Below are 21,012 nucleotides of genomic sequence, written 5' to 3' on the forward strand. Positions count from 1 at the left end.
ATGTTATGTCATTTAATATAAAAATAATAGATATGTAATGTTTGCCCGGCCCATGATCACCCCTAGGTTGAATCAAGGTTCAAAGTATCGACACATATTGGCCACTATCGGCTGATACGTATCGTTCCGGGACCCCTCTGATACACCCCTATAGTGGGTGTATTGGGGGTTTGACCGGTTCAAGGGATGAAGGAGCCCTAAGCCGGCCCCTTGAACTAGTTGCGAAAAAAAAGGCATCAAAAGTTGTATTGATTCACCCGATACGCCGTATCGATATTTCGAACCTTGGGTTGAATGGAAAAAATACCTTGTTATGTTTGGATTGGCAAATTTGGGATTTTACATCAATCTAGTTACAAGTTAACGTTTAAGATTGTTTTGATCAAATTCGTCTAATTTGTACTCAATATTCAAAATGAGGCAATGTATTTACCTGGGTAAGTTTTTCTTGGGAAACACTTACCTAGGTAGATATATTTACCCATGTTCTTTTATTTCTCAGGTAAACAAGGCAATGACCATTTTAGCCATATAAATCCATTATTAAAAGGGACATTTTTGTCCCATTCAAGTGTTGGCAACTTTCCCTGATGTGGGAAAGTTATTTACCCACCTAGGAGATGGGTATCACTTTTCTGGGTAAGTGATACCCAAGAAAACAAACTTTCCCTGGTCCCCACATACAGCTGAAAAAAAAAAACATGGGATTCTTGGTCAATGGGAACTAAAATCACATTGGCAAATAAGGGAAATGTTACAAACATTGACTATTGGAGAGGAGTGGTTTCATTATGACTTCTTATATTTTTTTTAATGGTTTAATTTATAAATAAATTACCACAAATAATAAATGGGAGAGTAGATACATAAATTGGGTTATTTATTTATAAACAAATAACCACGCATATTTGGTTAGATCTAGATTGATAAATATGGGTTTTGACATCCGTTTGAGTTAAGATAGAGTCCATGTTTATGGTTGGTCTTGGGTTGAGACTTAACCCAACCAACCTATCTAATTTACACCTTTGCTCTATTAAGGGTGCCAAAATAAATTTAAGATGACATAATGGAATTAATCGGAGAAGGGAGAAATTATATACATGCATGCATGTATTCATATACATACATACATATATACATATATATATACCCTTTATAAAACTATAAAAACATACCATATATAATATAAAAATATACATACATACATATAATATAAAATATACTTTATAATATATAGATTATGAAAATATATTTTTATACCCTGTATATAATATAAAAACATACCATATATTATAATGTATATTATAAAAGTATATTCCTTTTCAACATTTCGAACCAAACTCGAGCTCATCGAATATTTAGTTGAATCGAGCCAAGACATACAAAAGTTCGGGTCGATTCAGCTAGTCTACTCAATTGCACCTTTACATGCAACTCAACTAGTATAGGCACATGACAACTTTGGACCAATCCATATTTGTTATTCTCTCTCCCCCACCTTTATCTATCTATCCAACAACTCTCTCTCATTTAATCACATGTTTAATTTTTTGTCACAAATAAATTATACTAATTGGATTCACATCCATTGTTTTTAACAATACAAAATCCATGCTTTGAAAAATATGCTAAAAAATGAAACAATTCTTCCACTAAGTGGTGGGTCAATGGTTCGACCTTTATATCATATGTGTCAACCCTTTTATATCTTAATTAAATATTATAAATAAAAAAATAAAACATGAAAAAATACAAGAAATTGCATAAACACATATACACACCATATCAAACAAAAAAGTGTGATAAATAAGAGTGGTTTTTATGTAGAAATATAAACAAATTGTAAAAAATTATTGAGACAGTATTACTATTATCATCTAAAATTACAAGGATCTATTTGAAAGAAGTGCAAAAACAAATACATATGATGCAAAACCCTGCATTGGTATTGCTAAACCTATATTTGTACTCTTCCCAAAGGTTCAGTTTGGAAGGAGTGCAAAATACAAATACGTAGGGTGCAAAGTCATCTATTTTGTATTATTTTGCATGTATTTATACTGTACATATTTGTATTTGTACTATTTCCAAATTGAACCTAATGTGCATAGCAAATGTACATTTGCTAGTAGAACTAGATATACACCAATCAAGCATTCACAAATTGATGAATAGAGTTATAATAAATGGCAAAAAAAATTGTTCCTTGTACGTCAAGCCCACTTATAATAAAAATGGTTTATTGGAGGAGTTTGATTTCGATAAGGGCAAAGCCTTTATAGCCTTGTATTGAGAATATCTATTTACTTATGTGCTTTATTTCATGGGGAGATATTCCCCGATACAAGGTTGCAAAAGGTGGTTGGAATGGTGGGCACCAGTTTGCCTGACGAAAGTCGATCTCTTATCGGAGTTGGTTTATTCCACATGTTACAATCATTAAGGCTATGCTTGGTTTAAAGGAAAAGGGGTAAGGAAAGGAAGGGAATGATAGGGAAAACTATACAAGGTTTATAAAGGTTTTCCTATCTTTCCCTACTTTTTTTCTTTCAAACCAAACACAACCTAACCAAATAATTTATGGGATTTTGGCACTTAACCCCATTTATTGAATATGTGGTTGTTATTTTCCTGTGGTCTCCACTTCATGGGGCTATACATTGGCGTAAGCTCTAAAAACCCCAATGGCCTTGGGTTTTTGTCACCTAGCAAATTAATCTTATCTTTTGAAACATTTGACCAAACTAATAAACTTACTCAAATCAATATAATTATTTTCACCAATGATTGATCAATTTTGGGTGACTAATATCCGACCAGGTTGGTTTGATTGGCTGCAACCGAACCCAACAGACCCATCAACACCCCTATTCAGTTCCATACCACATTTTTACACAAGTTCACAACCAACCGTCCTCTATATGCAATGTTAATCGTTGTCTTCACGGAACCATACACCACTGCCCAGGCGGTCCTTGATATCATGATGTTGTGCAGATGCGCAGGTGTTGGGGAGCTTTTTCACCATCACATGAGCGCTACAGACAATGCCAACTGATGGTGGTTCAGTTGGTAGCTCGTTCGAGTAGAGAGACCTGAGATCAAATACCACTGCCACCAAGGATTGGGGGGTTAAGGGAAAGGGGATGAACTACCCCTGTTGTGTAGTCGCATGAAGCAAAAATATAAAAGAGCGCTACAGACAACTTTCACTTTAACAAATAAAACTCTTATTTTGCTGAATTGATCAAGTACAAATGTTTTGCACCGTCTGGTTGTTTGAGCATTTTGTCCTGATAACATTTAATAGTGTCGAATAGCACCAATAGCACTTATGTATAATAAATATCAATAAATAATTAAAATTGTATTTTATGCCGAAAACATTTATCATCTTCCAATAATTAAATCACAGCATACATTCAACTGAACACTTTGCAAGTTTGGATAATCAACACCGCGCACATGGTGACTGGTTGGCTACAATGGTGGTGGTGCATCGACGAGAATATCATTTAAAGGGCTCTGGCATTAGATGCAATAACGAGAGAGCAATATTTTAGCTCATGCACACGAGCTTTTTTCGGATGCCTTGGCAACACAGTACTGTCCACGTGGCATATCTCGATGAAGTATACTTCACGTTTCAAACCGCATCATTACCGTGTATCAGTGTCGTGGTTATCGTCCTCGTAAAGTCGTCGGAATGGAACATTTTGAATCAGAGATTTTTAAACGAGCCATCGACAGTGTACAGCCAAAAAGAATGCATTCCTGCCGGTACGACAGGTATATCTTTATTATTTCCCGCTGTATAAAAACAAAGGTTTTTTGTTTCCTAAGGAAAAAAGCTTGATTGTTACAGCTATATTGGCACGATCAAGACACCCAGCAATCACGAGCCAAAATGGCCAATGTCCAATTGCCGATTACGACTTACGAGGCAACCCTCTTTGTTTTTTTTGACTGCCCAAGATTTTACTGCGAGCTTTAAGACGGACCTCCTCACCCGTTCACGAAAAGGAGAACCGGGGGAAAAATAAATAAAAGGGAAAACGAGGGAAAGAGAGAGAGAGAGAGAGAGAGAGAGGAACTCTCCTGAACTCCCCCCAAAAAATGAAAAAATAGATTTTCATTTGTTTCCGCGGGCATCATCAAGATCATCACCGGAACTACCGAGGGCCTGACATTCGCGTTTCGCATCTGCTTGGTTGAATGTTGATAGGGTTTTGGTCATCGAAGTTCATATCGATCTGCAAGTTCCATGAAGCTCGTCTTGGAGTCTATCTCGCCTTCAATGCTATTATTTGCTGTGCTTCGACTCGGTGGAGCTGGTCTCGTGACAGGGATTTCGTTCATTTATAGTAATGGGAGATTACGTAGGAAGTTCTAAGAGCGAATTAACTTGCCCCGAAGAAACTCGATCTCAGTGTAGCCCTGCGATGGAGAGTGAAATAGGGGGTTTAGTTAGCAAGTTCTCGGGAATGGGTGTCGACGGTTCTTCGACGGAACATTTGGTTCAGATCATGAAGGCAGTTGAAGCCGCTGAGATCACCATCAAGCAACAGGTTAACTTTTCGATGCTCGAGATGATATTTCTATTAGTTCAACCTTCATTTTTTTGAATATATATTTTTTGCCTTATTTGATTAAATCTACATCTCATTTCTTCCGAAAATAAGGTCGAGTTGCTTTACAATCATCCCCCTTGCTTTGTCTTACTTTTCGCCAATATCAGTTCTGCTTAACATTCAAGCAGATATCGTGAATTATCCGCAAACAGGCGTGGCTCTTGTTTTTTGGTTGCATTTGAAGTTTCATATTAGCCTGCGAAGTTTAGTATACTTGTTATGGTAGATTTAGTGACGAATGGTTCTTATTATGCAGTAAAACCTGCATGCAATCACCAACTCCGGATAAATATTTGTAGTTTTTAACCAAACAATCGCACTGCACACAAAATTAGTCTTAGCTTCCACTTTGACCAAAACATGTCGCGAGAAAAGGTAAACAGAAAGGAACGGCCACTTGCTATGGTCTCCACAATCTAATATTTGTGCTTTTGCCCAGATTCAATCAAAACCTTCTTCTTCTTCTTCGTTTTTTTTTTTTGGGTTTAACAATGATCACCTTCAACTACACAAGTGCATGCTATGTGGAAGATGTGTGCTATACTTCTCATCTTAACAAAGTTAACATGAACCTTGTTCTTCAATTTTTTTGATTGTTAACCTTGTTTATCCAAATTGAAAGCAATGTTTTTGAGTTACTGTTCATTTTACAAAGAAATTGATTGGACACCAAATATTTAAATTTTGATTCTGGCTCATGTTTGGCTTTGTCGGGACTTCCCCTTCTTCTAATCGAAATTTGATGGCACTTTGTGATGCCATTGAAACTTCAATACACATTTTAGAGCACCTACATGAAACAATCAGTTGTTTTAGTACTCATCCCCCCCTCTCTCTCTCAGTTTCATCTCATCTTTCATATTTGTCATCAGGCTTGAATGCTTTGGTTGTCCACTTTGACATGCTTAGCATATTAATCAGGAATCGACCAATAAACGGAAAAGGCCTGACATTTAAAAATGCTCTGAGAAATTGGGTTGCAAATTTCATTGCATCCTACTGGTATTATCTGCATTTCTTTATATGAACGTTGTTGTTGGGGTCAGGTATAGTTTGGCCACAATTCCAAAGAAGGTCTATACTGGCTACACAAGTGTTCAATACAGTATATTCTTGGTGAGATAGGACCAGACATGGTCTTAGGGGTAAGATGGAGCTGCTACAGGAAAATCTGAAAAATTAGGAGGTCAAAATGAGTTTATGGTGCTTACTAGTGACTGAAAAAATTATAGCATGTGCAAAAAGTTTATAGATTAAATTGATATCCAAATACTGAAAAATTCTAGAAGTTGTAATAAAAAAAGTTGAGAAACAAAATATCAGAGAAATCATAAGCAAGCAATTGGTAAATCTTCTTCAGTGAGACCTCCCTGTTGTATGGTGTGGACTATGGAGCTCACCTATGCATGTCCATATCAAACGGAATTTCGATGGATGCAGCCTAGGTAATACTGGCATCTCTGGTATTGGAGATTCCTAACTCCCATTTGGAATTGATCAGTAACATGATAAAAAATGAATAAGCGAAATAGTAAAAGCTCAATAAAGTGAAACTAGATTCCTTTCTCTTGGTCTCTGGGACTTGGCCTCATCAAACTAAACTTTGATGGATGCAATTTGGGGGGGTTCTGGGGCTCTTCAGGGTAAGGGGAACATGGTGGGGATACATATGGGCTTTTCTCAGAACAAATTGTCTGAGGTGTTTCAACTAGACTGAACTGGTGCCTGTGGCAGTGCTGCAAGGACGAGCTTGGCTAAATGTCTAAATCGTTATAATCTGGTGATGGAATGATGATGTAGGATGGGGTAGGGGTCCTACTAATTTAAGATCTGGTGGTTGGGCTTGTAGGGTGAAAGGACTTTAGGTAATCTAGGACAAAAAAATAGGGGTAGAAGAGAAAGTAGATAACTTTCTTTCCACCAAAGAATGAGCAAATATTAGAAAGGGAACTTTTGCTGTTAGGGTAAACAGCAGAGAGATTTCTGGCAATCATTTTATTTCATCCAGATGGTAAATGTAGCGTAATTATATTATTTCAAGCCATCTCATTCACCAATTGCCATACTTTGGGCTTGATCAATGTATTCATAGAGATGTTGTCATTTATCCATGGGTTAAGCCATGTGATACTTTTAATCATTTTTTGATGTTTGATTTTTATAATTTTATTTACTTTGCCAATTTGAAATTCGACAACTGGTAATTAAGCCCGTTGAGGGTTGCCTTATATCATTCTTGGTAGCAAAGCTGACAGTGAAAACCACATTTCTTTGGATTTTGAAGCATAATGAAAGTGAGGAGTTTTCTGCTCTTGCTGGTGAAATTTTGGGTTTGACTCGCAATTAGACACTAGGGTACATTTTGAAATATTTTGAGAAGTACATTATATAAGAAAAACCTGAAGACAAGGTTTGACACTCTCAGAGATATGCTTCGTTAATTAACTAGTGGGAAACTAAAACTACAAGTCTACACTTGGCAATCCAAGGTTTTAGTGACTTGGTTCAAAGGGAGACTCATTTTGCCAGAAATAAATTTAGCAATTTTGGGAAGTTCAAAGTGCAAATGATTTTTCCTGCATTACTCTAGCCAAATATGGAGTCACTTCTTGTCGTTATTTGATAGAATTTGGTCTACTCCACAGAATACTATTGAGTTGTTTTCACAAAATTTGTTGGGGTAAAGCCTAAAGAATGAAGCTTTTATGGCAAAGTATTAGAGCAGAAATTTTGTGGAGCATTTGGAGGAAAAGAAATGCTAGGGTGTTTGAGAATAGGGAGCTTGAGGTGGAAAATCCAATTGAGCTGATTAAAGCAAGTGTTGCACACATTGGGTGCTAGTGTGTGACCTTCTAAGAGGATGGCACATCATTGCTAGTGAATCTCATGGAAATTCACCAAGGTTGATTAATTGACATCCCCCTGAGTCTGGGAGGTTCAAACTTAATTTTGATGTTTGTTGTTTACTGTTTAGGCAACCTTGGTGAATCTGGAGTGGCTGGGGACTGGGGTGGTAACTGGTAAGTGATGGCGGAGGAAACATAATGTTAAGCTATTCTGGATCTGTTGGCTTTGGCAATTCTTTGAGAGTGAAGTTGATGTCACTGTTTCAAGGTTTGAAACTACTGGTGCATCTAAGATGGCATGATGTAATCATTGGAGGTGATTCAGTGATTTCCAAATTGTTATTTCTTTGCTAAATTCTGAAGAAGAATCTACATGGAGGCTTTAGAGCATCGGTAAGGAAAGTTGGATACTTGGGAAGTAGTTGAAACTGCTTATTCAGTTGGATTTCTAAGATAGCTATCTCTCTAGCTGATAGCTTGGCAAGATCTGGCATATCTAGATAAGGGTGTATTTGGGGAATGCCAGGTCCTGGGGCTGAGTTGTACTTTCTTCTTTCAGGTTTTTCTTTCGAGTGCTCAGCTTGCATCTGCTTTTGTATTCTCCCTGCTATATAGCCTGGACAGTGTTGGGTTTTTCCACGGTCTTAATACTATTATGTTATTTATCCAAAAAAATCCAAATGAGGTGTATCCTTTAAATTGCAAGTTCTATATCTTTGTGTTGCTTAAGCCTTAAGGTTTGTCATCAAAGTTACACCACTGTTTTGTAGGTGGAAGAAAATACTCGCTTGAGGACAGAACTTCAAAAGAAGGATCAGGAACTTGAAAGATTTGTAAGTTCTCTTATTTATCTAGTATTTTGATTGGTAATACTAGAACTTTTTGAATGCAATTTGACTTTGCAGTTCAACACATAGTCCTCTTTTTGATGGTAAATAAAATAAACCTTGTATTGAAGTGTAGAGAATGACAATGCAGCACTTTGGAGAGAGAACTCTCCATAATGCATGATGTGTCTCATGAATTGGGACTACACATTTGATGTTTTATCTGTAGAAGCCTACTTGTACAAGAGGAAGTGGAAGCATCTGTGCATGTACTAGTTCTAAAGCCTGTAAATTAATTAGAGGAATTTCATCTTGTATCAAGATTTTTCTTTTCCCTGAAGTTACATATTTGTTAAATCTTATCAATGTCATTTCATTAGAAATCAGGTGATTCAAGAATTCCAGGACCTTATTTTGAGAGGGAAGGGCATATAGATGGACCTTACAATGCACATCAATCAGTTATTTATGAAAGGAGTCAAGAAGATAGGAATACGTGTATGGATAATGCTACCACATTCAGCTCACAGGGTACTCTAGTTCTTCATCAAAATATAATGGCAGAAAATGAGGATCCTGCCTCACAAAATCATGCAGACAGCCGGCATTATTCTGAGGACAGCAAGATAAATGGAAATGTGAAGGTATTTCCTGGCAGGCTGGCAGCTGTAGATAATGCTGGCCAATTTGCATCTCCACCTTCAATATCTTTTTCCCCAAGCAGGTATCCTTATCAAATATGGGAAACAATTACTTGAGTATCATCTATTACCCACAGTACATTGGAAAACTAGCTCATGTGAACTCATGCAACTTTGTTTATTACACTCTCTTGTTGAGTTTGTTGGGTAGGTATCAAAGAGAAGGAGAATATAATCCCAGGTATAGCTCACCTGGACAAGGGCTGATGCCAATGCCTGAATTAAATAACTCAAGCAGCCTTTGGAAGCAGGTATTATTTAGTTATTGGTATGAATTATGAAATGAACTATATGATTTCATGTAGTATGTTTGATAGACCAATGCTAAGTTTACATAGGATCTCATTTTTAAGGTTCGGGAGCATGAAGAAGAGATTTTGCAGCTTAGGAAACATCTTGCTGAATATTCCATCAAGGTGAGGAAGGCATATTTGATTTTCTTGTATTGCTAGGTGGATTTATCTTGCTAATTGATCGGATTTATATTAATTAAAGTCAATGAGATGTGTCATTGATAGGAAGCGCAAATTTGCAATGAAAAATATGTTCTGGAAAAGCGCATCGCTTATATGCGTATGGTAGGTGAAATTTCTTTGGCTTGCTTTTTTGCTTTTTTTGGGTTAATATGTTTGCAAATTTTGAACTGAATGATTGTGATCAGGCATTTGATCAGCAGCAGCAAGACCTTGTTGATGCTGCATCAAAGGCCCTCTCTTACAGGCAAGATATAATTGAGGAAAACATACGTCTTACTTATGCACTGCAGGTATTATTTTTCAATTATATTTTTATATTTGTACTTTAAAATGCCTATCTATGTTACTGTTTCTTATTGTTTTCAAGTATTACTTATTTTTTCTTTTTAGTTGGTAGCATTAAAAAACTTTATTTAGAACAGAAGGAATTTAAGGTTACTCTTGCAGTACATCTCAATGTAAACTCAATCTACAAACTTTGTTTGAGATGTTCCATTTTTGCCAATCTTGATTTTGTACTAGTAGCCAAATTATATGTTTATTTGATGATGTGGAAAACTCACCTGAACCTTCTTTTCATTCTTCAAGTCCTGGATATTTTGTTAAATAAAGTCAGCTTTAATTGCAAAGTTCTTTGTATTTAACGGTTTTAACCCATAAAATTTTTACTCTTGTAGTATTAAACTTTCTTCCTTTTAGAATCTTACTAATAAATAGTCATAAAGAAGTGCTTCCTATAAGCTGTGGACTTGGATTTTCAGGGAAACATATATTGTGATTGTTAAATCTGTTAATATATATGTAATATGTGCTGCAGGGGCACTTTGGTCTTTTTATGTTTTTTATTGTTATGTTGTGTCACCCTAATATAAATAGAAAAGCTGGTGCCATCAGCAAACCTTTTTGACTCCCAATCAATTCTCCTCTCTTCTTTCTTCTCTCATTCTACCAAGAAAACATGGTATCAGAGCATCGATTTTGGGCTTGAGAGCAATTCAATCAGTTTTTTTCCTGGATTTCCTTTTTTTATTGGATCGACCGTAGAATGTACATCAGCTGATCTAAGATAGAGTTCCTGTGCAGTTTTTTCTCCTTTTTTTCTTGGTCATGTGCAAAGAAATCACCTGTGGTTGAGGCGATTGGATGCTGTGAAGTTTTTTGCAGTTTTTTCCTTCTATGTGGATTGTGTGATCCTCTTGTACCCAGGTAGGTGGGTTGTGTAGGTTTGGATGACCTGTATCTGCTGTAACAGCAGTTATTTATATTATTTTTGGTGATTGTTGTGATTGTGTGGCCTAGGCAAGAGGACAGTACCTTTTTTGGAGAATGTTAATAAATTCCAAAACCCATTTCGTCGTCCAGTAGCTACAACCGTCTTTTTGATCGGTATCGCGGTAGCCCTTTGGTTGGGTATTGGAGCAACATTACCTATTGATAAATCTCTAACTTTAGGTCTTTTTTAAATTGATTCAACCATGAAATGAAATAAAATATAATATCACGACGTATGTATCTAGGGAGGATTTGCTTTGAAGCGATTATTCCCTAGATACATCTATTCTATTTTTATCTTTCTGGATCTAGTCCGAATATATGGACTGTGTTGAAGATTCAAAATCCATTTTCTTTTTAGATTTTATAAAAAAAAGATGAAATAATTCCAATGGATTTAAAACTTATTCTTAGGTAAATCAATTGCGAAATGCTTTTGTAGAATGTCCAATATCTGTTTTACATCTTCTATCTGAAAATGTTCCATTTTCATAAGATCTTCTTGACTGTTATTCAAAAGGTCCAATAATGTATGTATATTGGACCTTTTGAGGCAATTATAGGTCCTGGGAGGCAATTCTGATTGGTCAATAAAAATACATTTCAATGCTATTTCTTTTTCTTTTTTGTTTTTCCTTAGTTTTAGTTAATCTATCATGAAAGGTAAAAAAAGGTAAAGTAACCTTGTTTTGATTGTCCTCTAATTGGATGTCCTCTTCTTGCGCATCTAGAAAAGGTATAAATAAATCAATCAAATTCCGGGAGGCTTCGTGAAGTGCTTCTTTAGGAGTTAAACTCCCATGACCAAATTTGATTCAGTGGGGGGGTAAAGTGTTACCCTGTAAGGGCTATCCAGACCTGTAATAATCATATTTTTGCTTCAGCAGTGTGGTAGTGTGTGAACTGTTTGTGTGAATAGAAGGGAATGATCTTATACTGCTGATTTGTGTGAGATTGAGTATCCTTCTGACAGTTCCTCCATATGTTACTATTTTTTTTTGTGGATGAATAGTGAAATCAGGTTTCTCTACCATGTCTTTTAAGGATTCAGCTGTTTCTAGTGTGCTTTCTAGTCAATGTGGAGTGGGGGGGGGGTTTGATATGAATTTTCCCATGGCTGTAATTCCCTTTAATTGTAAGATTAAAGAACCAAAGTTTGGGAGCGCAAACCATGACAAATGGGATCAAGAAAATAGTATAGGGATATAGTAGATGTTACTGTCCATGCTGCCAATCTGCCATAGGTGAGAAAGACCTTCATGTGGGCAGATACTGCTTATGAGATTTGGGAACAAGCTAAATCTACCTATTCTGAACAATGATATTATGCAAAAACCTATCAGTTATAAGCTGCATCCGCGACTTGTAAGTAGGGGGAGAGGAGTCTCTCCATATACTAAGATTTAACCTTAGTTTGGAAGGAGCTGGATCATTATCAGAATATAGATTGAAAATGTTATGTGGATGCTAAGGCCTATAAGTCTCTATTGTTTCCTAGGAACAGGTCTTTGCCTAGCTTATCGGTAGGTCCAAGCTGCTTTCTTTTCATTCTCTAACTAGCTTATCGCCACTTGAGAATCCCCTTCAATGATCAACCTACTAAGCCTTAGACTATTTGCTAATTGTGCCCTAGATAGAACAAGAGATAGTTCAGCTCTAGTGGAGTCACCTTGAGCACTAGGGCCCAAGAAAGAGATAAGATAATTTCATCTTTGTTTGGAAACTCTTTTAGGAAGGGTGATTTTTAGAAGAGGATAGAGAGGACAAGGATAAATTTTGGTGCACTCATTGTCAACGGTCTAGGCACACTAGAGAGACTTGTTTGGATCTTCATGGGAAGCCGGAGTGGGCTCAGGAGTTGAGTTAAAAATCAGGAACTGGTCAAAATAAGAAACCAGTCCAATAGAGAAAATATGGCCTCTCAAGAGACTACTAGCCCCATTTTATGAACAAGAACATCTTTACTAGCCCCATTTTATGAACAAGAACATCTTTCTAGTTCTGATTCCAAGGAAGAGATCATCAACTCTTTATGTGACCATTTGGAGTTGTATGGTAGGACACTTTGTTATATGGATCCTGGCTCTACTCCCTCTGCCTCTTTAACGTCTACATTAGGTAACTTTGCCATTGCTTTCCATGTGTCATCTCATACATTTGAATTTGAGTCTCCTTAGATAATTAAGTTTGGGGCCTCAAATCACATGACTAGTACGTTTTTTGGTTAAAGCATATAACCTCCTCTCTGGGATAAGTATGGTGATATTGGCCGATGGGTTGTTTTCTACCATAGCTGGTCAAGGAGCCATCTCCATTCCTTTTGGTCTTACCCTTTCTAATGTATTGCATATTTCTAAATTGCTTATTTACTTTCCATTAGCAACATGACTCATTCCTTAAATTGTTCAGTAACCTTTTTCTCATCTTGCATGTTCCAAGATTTGACCTTCATGAGTACAATTGGTAGATGTAGTATGGTGGATGAATTGGGATTTGCTCCTTACAGAGCACTCCTTACACTAACCTCATACCCACTTCCCAATGTGTATTGGGAACATCTCCATGAATAATAACAAATAAGTGCGAGAGATGTTCTAAATGTATGACTAGGAACATTTTGTGAGGTCGGTGTGAGTAGTTCTCTATGAGGAGCAGATCTAGACTCATGGTGGATGGTCTCTACAATCTACATGTTGGAGAATAAAGCTAGTCTTGTGGCTATAGAGTCTATGAGTTAGTCTAATAAGAGCCAGACCTATTTATGGCACAATCGTCTTGATCATTTGTCTTTTGAGTTGTTAAAATTTGTGTTTCCAGATTTATTTAAGTCTTTGTCAGTAAACAAGTTGTAGTGTTAGACCTGTTAGTTAAGAAAACCTTGTAGAAATTGTTTTTCTTTAAGAAATAAAAGATTGATTTTCCTTTTGCATGTTGTCAACTTTGATGTTTGGGGCCCTATTATTCTACCTTTTTGAAACTGGTTATAGGTACTTTATTACATTGATTGATGGTTACTCTAAATATACTTGGGTTTATCCAAGGCGAACCAGAGATGCGGTGCCAAAGCTTGTACAAGATTTTTAACGCATTGTATTTATCCAATTCTAGACTAAGATTTACATTTTCTAGTAAGGCAGCACAAAAGAGTATTTCCACTATTATTTAATGGAGTTCTTTGCTTTGTGTGGGTTTCTTCATCAAAGTTCTTGTGCTAAAACACCTCAATGGAATGACGTTGCAGAAATGAAGAATCTTCATCTTCCTGAGGTTGCCTGTGAATTGTTGTTGCATATGCATGTTCTAAAATATTTCTGGATGGGAGCTATTATGTTTATTGCATATATCATCAATCGTATGCCATCTCAGTTGTTAGAGTACAAGGCTTCACATCAACTTTTGTTTCCAAAGGCCTCTTTGTTCTCTATTCCCATGTGTGTGTTTGGTTGTTGTTGCTTCATTTATGACTTGTCTCCAACTTGTGGTGAGCTTGACCCTTGTGTTATTTCTTGTGTCTTCTTTGGTTATTTTTCTTCTTAAAAGGGCTATCGGTGCTTTGATCCCATCTCTCGCAAGTATTATGTTTCCATAGATGTGTCATTTTTTGAGAGTGACCCTTTCTTCCTTTTTTCTGCTTAGGGGGAGAGTAAGGTTGAGGAGGAATATGTTCAGGTTCAGCTTTCTCCTCTTCTTGATTCTCCTCCATTTTGTGTTTTCCTTCGTCGTCATAAGGGCCAATAGAGTTCAAGAGCCTTGAAATAACTTGAAGCTATGTTACCAATACTATCAAACTCTCTAGAGATAGATCCTTTCTAGCCAGATACTCTTGTTCCTATTTGTATGCCTGACCCATTGATATAGATACTTTTTCTATTGATGATCTGGACATTCCTATTGCTAAGAGAAAGGGTGGTAGATCTTGTACTACTAAACATCTTATCTCTCACTTTGTTTCCTATAATCACGTTTCACCTTCTTTTCGTGTTTTCCTTACTTCCATTGACAATGTTTCTATTCGTAAGGATGTAGTAGAGGCTTTATCCATACTTGAATGAATAAATGCAATGAAGGAAGAAATTAATGCCTTACACAACAATGACACTTAGGAGTTGGTTGATTTTCATGAAGGAAAAGAACTAGTGGGATGTAAGTGGTTGTTAACTATAAAGCATAGGGTTGATGGTTTGGTGGAAAGGCACAAAGCATAGGGTGGTAGATCCTGTACTACTAAACATCCTATCTCCCACTTTGTTTCCTATGATCATATGTCACCTTCTTTTTGTGTTTTCCTTACTTCCATTGACAGCGTTTCTATTCCTAAGGATGTGGTAGAGGCTTTATCCATACTTGAATGAATAAATGCAACGAAGGAAGAAATTAATGCCTTACACAATAATGGCACTTGGGAGTTGGTTGATTTTCATGAAGGAAAAGAACCAGTGGATGGAAGTGGGTGTTAAAAGTAAAGCACAGGGCTGATAGTATGGTGGAAAGGTACAGAGCCAGATTGGTGGCAAAAAGAGTTTACGTGTGCGTATGGTTGCACTGTATAGGGTCTTTTGCCCATGTAGCATAGAAGAGGAGGAGCACATGGTTCAGCCTCATAGTTTTCGTGCCAAAGGTAGTGAGCAGAAGGTATGCGGGTTAAAGAAATCCTTATATGGGTTGAAGTAGTAACCACGTGCCTGATTCAATAGGTTCCAGTTGGTTGGTCGTATAGCAGATGGGTTTTAATAGTGTCAGTCAGACCGTAGATTATTTGTAAGGAGGGGTGAAGGAAAAATTGTAGCCCTGATTGTATATGTTGATGGCATAGTGGTCATTGGTGATTGGACAATTGAAATGTAGAAACTGAAGGAGTTCTTTGCCACTTGTTTTGAGGTAAAAGATTTGGGTCCCTTATGCTATTTCCTTGGACTTGAAGTTGCCCACTCTGAAAAGGGGATCTTCATTTCACAAATGAAATATATCCTAGATCTATTGGAGGACATGAGCAAGTTAGGAGTGAAGCCAACTGATTCACCCATTGATCCAAATCACAAGTTGGGTGACAATTAGGGGAACCTATAAAAGATGTGAATCAGTTCCAGAGGCTCGTAGGCAGACTTTTATATCTGTCCATGACTAGACCTGGTATTGGTTATATTGTGGGTATCCTCAGTCAATTTCTGTACAACCACAAGACCACACATTATGAGGTTGTTGAGAGGATTCTTAGGTATCTCAAGAAGTTTCCGTGAGCGGGTTGTTACAAAAGCATGGACATTTGAAAGTTGAAGTGTATACAAGTGCTGACTGGATAGGGGTAGGGTCTTCATCACTTGTGGCACAATGACTTGTGTGACAAGTTGGGCATGATTGTCATCTATGTCCCAACTTGAGGGGGGTGTTAAGTCTGTTTCTTATTTAATGAAACTTTCATATGTATTAAAAATAAACTGAATCAATGGACTAAATGCCACTATCTTGGCATACTGGTTTTGAATAGACACACATCTCTATACCATTGAAGTGGTTATCAAACTATAAATCCCATTTCTTTTACAAGATTTTTTAGGTTTGTTATCTAATATCCTTTTCAAAATAAACCTTGAAAACAAAATATTGTATTTGATCCTCTTCTTCAGTTAGGAAATGTTCATTTCCTTGTTTTGTGATTATCTTAGGTACCACATTAGTTTTGTTGGCAGTAAGTTGACTTCTAAGATCGTGAAATTTTGACCGAATATGTATGCTTGAGGTTTCGTTTTGTTATTTAATGTTTCATATTATGTTTTCAAGTTAAATCAAGTTTTGAGGTTCACTGCCTTGTTTTCTCAGGCCGCACAGCAAGAAAGATCAACATTTGTCTCATCTTTGTTGCCTCTTCTGGCAGAGTACTCTCTTCAGCCACCTGTGCCTGATGCACAATCCATTGTTAGTAATCTTAAGGTCTGTATTGGCTGCTTTTTAGATGTAAAATACAGATCATGTTGACATGTTTGTTATTTTATTGTTTATTAGTTTATTTTAATGCTTTTGTATATTAATAACTTTCTTTTTACTTTATTTATGTAAGCATTTTAGATTGATTTCCCGCCCTAATCTTTTAACAAATTTGAGTCAAATGTATCATAGTTATTGGGAAAATGTCTCTTAAATGTATTATCTCCATTATTCCTGAAATTATTTAGTTCCCAATGGAAGTGGCACAATGCAAGCCTGTCTGCTCTCCTGATGGGAGTATATATATATATATATATATATATATATTAATTTCTATGACTTCTGTCCCAGGGTTTTGCTAAAATAACCTTTTGTAGGTGCTTGTAGTTAAGTGAGTCTGGATCTACTACCCACGACACTCCACACAAGCCTACTCACAAGACACTACAGCTGCACATCGAGAAATTCTCAGTTGTCATTCATGGGGAGATGTTTCTGATGCATGGCTGTAGTGTCTTGTGGGTATGTGTGGGTAGCAGATCGTAGCTTGAAGCTTTGCCAATTCTTTGGAGAAAATGTTCAATTAAAGTTTTTTTTTTTCTCATATTTAGTATGTATATGTGCTATTGTGCTTACTGAATTATTGCATCATCTTGTGGTAAAGCAGTATAAGGATGATTTGGTGAGTAAGAACGAGGGGTTTCAATTTGGGGGGGATGATGTAAATCAGGGTACAAGCATTTTGAGAGAGATGAGATGACAGGATGTGAGTTTGTTGGTGTCAAAGTAAGAGTGTATGAAACAGAGGTTGAGGAAGATGATAGGAAGTATTGGTAAAACCGTAAAAGTTCATAGAAGAAAAAAGAAATACAGAACAAAGCCACTAAGTGATGAAGATGAGAGTATAAATGAAATTTAAGGAGAAGAGATTGAGGGTGGGGATGATCATTCAAAAGAAGTGATAATTGATGAAACACACACGGTATAAAGACAGATTGAGCTTGATAAAGTTGTGAATACTGAAGTGGAGGTGAATAAAATATTGGGTCTATATTTTCTTGTGGCAAAAGAGTTTGCAAGAATGGTGTTTAAAGAATTGGAGGAAAAGAGCAGGGAAAAAGATAAAGTGGATATTGTAGAGGATGGTGTTAATTTAGGATTAGTGGATGATTGAGTTAGATGGAGGCCATTTGGAGATGTAAAGGTGGTTGATAAAGGGGATGCTGAGGTAATTGCAAATAATACAATTGAGAAGATCACAGTTTTGGGGTTGGAGAGGAACAATGCAGTCTCTACCGCTCTAAGGATCTGAAGAATCTCAAGAAGGCTCCTACCACAGTAAGATGTTTTAGAAGCCAGAAGAACCATCAGATTGTTCAGGTTTCAAAAGTTTTTTTCTAGATTGAAAGGGGGCTTGTTTGGATCTGGCCTAACAAAAAGGTGAAGAAAACAAGGAATGGTTCCAAGAGAAGCAAAGAAGTGCCTGTCCAAGCCATTGGTGACACTGAGTAATTGAGTAGAGTTATGTCATGTTATAAGAGGGAGTCTGATGTGTTGAAGTTGTAGGTTCTGTCATTTGTTGAGTGTTTGGTTTTTGAGTTCTTGGGTTGGTCAGGAGGTTTATTTGTTGAGATGCAGGATTGAAGTTTGTTAGAATGGCAATGTGTGAAGGTTTGTTTTGGGTGTTTTATGTATGCCTGTTGGTTTGGAAAGTTGGTTTTTCGGTTGTGATGAAGACGGTTTGGTGCTGGGTGGTGGTTGGGTGTATGATGCTTTATTTCTTCTATTGGGTGACTTCTGGTCACCTTTCTTGTACTTTGTTTTTCTTTAATGAATCTTTATTTTACCTTTCATAAAAAGGATAATTTTATTAATAATAACAAATGAAATGTGAACACACTAACACAGTATACAAGATAGTACTCATGAGATTGGGTTCTTATGCAGAGAAAGAAGAGACAATAAAATCAGTTATCTTGTTTAAGAAAGATAACCGAATCCAACTGCCTTCTGAAATCAAAATGATAGACAAAATTTTTGATAGCAGATACGCAACAAAAGAGTTGCATTTGATATTACCCATTAGTGCAGCTTTGGGATTACTTTTACACTTAAAAATTCACATTATTGCTCCATCCTTATACACTAGCATGCTGCAAGGGGTCCTAGATTCCGAATCATATATTCCTCAATCCTCATATTGAAGCCTTGTTCTGGTCATGACTGGATCAGGATATAAATCCTTTGGGATCAGCCAAGAGTGTCCAAAGAAAAATGGCACTATACTTTCAACTTGTGGGCACAATACAATAGTAACTAAACAACTGGTTTGAATTGGCTATTACAAAGGACGCACCGATTCAACGTTTTCCTCATTCCCCAGGTAAGATAATCTGTTATCAGAATCTTATTTATGATCACCATTGACACAAGGAAATATATCTTAGATGGTATATTGGGAGTAAGATTTGATCATGAATGCTAAAACATCATAACCAAGGAGAACCCAATAATGAGTGAGAGAAGGGTAGAAGTCATATCAGAAATTCTTGGTTGTACAACTACGGCAACTAAGAAAATAAGTTCTATTCCAAAAATACTATTCAAGTTATTATTTATTGCATCATACATGGATAGTGGAATTCCTAAGTGAAACATCCTAGAAATTTTCCTATATTTTCCGAATTTTTACAAACAACTTGGGCCACCCAAGGACTAACCAAAATGGTCAAAATTGACTATGTTTTTTGCTCTACTGTGGGTCCATATAAAAACAAGATAAGGTTCTACTACAGTCCTCATATGAAAACAAGAGAATTTATAACACCTAAAACCAATAAGCATTGGGAGATGGGAATATATTAAATAAAATCTGGCAATTTTAAAATTTAACAGTAAAACAATGATGTTGTTCAATGACCTTATCAGAATCAGGCCATATTACTGCCTCAGATGCTAGACCCCGCTTGTGCTGCTCTGATTGCTGTAAAACTCTGGGAACAAGTTATGATGATGAAATAATGCTACATGCAGTTTTGTAAAGATCCAATTGACAAATGCAAAACAACAACCTCATTAGAAATTTCTCTTTCTTGTAGATATTTTAGATCTGACCAATTTGTTGAGTTTTTGGAAAAACTCTGGAAGTTCTCAAAATGTCATTTTCCAGTCTGATCTGCCCGAAGCTTTAAGATCAGGAGAAGGAATAATAGCAAGATGATTATATCTCGAAAAGAGGATCAGAAGTTTGGTGCCAATGGGATAGCTTATAATCAATTTAGAAATTCAGGCTTATCATCACTTTTGGGTGTTTCTATCTCCTTTATTTTTTCTTCTTCTTTTGATTACTTGAATCATGGGCATTTTCTTTTCTATCAAGCTATCAAGGCTTCAATGTAGTCACCTCTTCAGATCCTTTGATATTATATTCCCAAATTTATAGATGATAGATCAAGTTTTGCCGAGGAAATTTTGCCACTGTATTCATACTCGTGACATGGCATCATTTGGAAAAAAATATATGTAAAACTCATAATGTATATGATCATAATAATAATAGTTAAAATCTTCTGGGCTTTCCTTGTGTAGGTTCTATTTAAACATCTGCAGGAGAAGCTTGTTATTACTGAGGTATGTTTGTGAGACTAACTACAATAGTAAACCTCTTTGATTTTCATCTGCAATCATTTCACATTGATTCTTTTTAGAAGTAAAAATTGCTGTGCCTCCTGAAGTGGTGGGTGAACCACAGAACTTCAAAATTGTTTTGCATCTATATTCTTGTCACAGGCAAAGTTAAACGAGTCTCAGTATCAACTAGCACCATGGCGTTCTGATGCATTGAACCACTCAAGTTTTCCTCCACAATCACCAGCTCATTCCATTGGTGCAGCACTAACAACTTCAGTATGATCATATGTCTTTCTATGGTTTCTTCCTTGTTGTCATAATGGCTTCATTAAATTGATGTGTTTCTGTGTCAGAATAACCATGGATTCGAACTGGTGGCTCAGTCTACATATTCTCAAGGTCAAGCACCAATTTCTTCTCCTTCAAATGTTCAGACCACCACAGACTGGGACCCTTTGGGGCACCAGACTCATCCCACTGGTTTAGGTGGTTTTGCTACAAAAAATCTGGAACCTGATAAATTGGGGAGATCTTCACCATCCACAAGCAGGTGAGCCTGGTCAAATGGAGACCCCCTACTTTGGAGTGAAATATACAATGTAAATCCTTTTTTCTTTTGTTGTAGTTTTGTCAAATTATCTATTGGTCAGTTGGATATGCATGAATTGTGTGTGGGTGTATACATATAGGTGGTGTTGGCGAAA

General features: G+C 36.6%; 1 protein-coding gene across 5 annotated transcripts in view; it reads left to right on the plus strand.

Moving 5' to 3' along the window:
• The first annotated feature begins 3,873 nt into the window (after positions 1-3,873).
• The window catches only part of LOC104587195 (uncharacterized), a 54,155-nt gene continuing 37,016 nt past the window's right edge, over positions 3,874-21,012 (plus strand). For 2 of the 5 annotated variants that reach the window (XM_088903518.1, XM_088903519.1), the window contains exons 1-11: positions 4,037-4,571; positions 8,251-8,313; positions 8,688-9,031; positions 9,148-9,259; positions 9,362-9,424; positions 9,527-9,586; positions 9,670-9,774; positions 16,574-16,684; positions 20,267-20,308; positions 20,468-20,584; positions 20,662-20,858. In XM_088903518.1, coding sequence (XP_088759644.1) covers positions 4,371-4,571; positions 8,251-8,313; positions 8,688-9,031; positions 9,148-9,259; positions 9,362-9,424; positions 9,527-9,586; positions 9,670-9,774; positions 16,574-16,684; positions 20,267-20,308; positions 20,468-20,584; positions 20,662-20,858 — 1,415 coding nt within the window. In that variant the 5' untranslated portion in view covers positions 4,037-4,370. Of the gene's footprint in view, positions 4,572-8,250; positions 8,314-8,687; positions 9,032-9,147; positions 9,260-9,361; positions 9,425-9,526; positions 9,587-9,669; positions 9,775-16,573; positions 16,685-20,266; positions 20,309-20,467; positions 20,585-20,661; positions 20,859-21,012 lie in introns of all 5 variants that reach the window. The other 3 variants (XM_010244702.3, XM_010244701.3, XM_088903520.1) reach the window with 3 other exon arrangements.

This window comes from Nelumbo nucifera, chromosome 4 (assembly GCF_055504915.1).
Source record: "Nelumbo nucifera cultivar China Antique chromosome 4, China Antique-T2T, whole genome shotgun sequence".
In the NCBI taxonomy this organism is placed as follows: domain Eukaryota; kingdom Viridiplantae; phylum Streptophyta; class Magnoliopsida; order Proteales; family Nelumbonaceae; genus Nelumbo; species Nelumbo nucifera.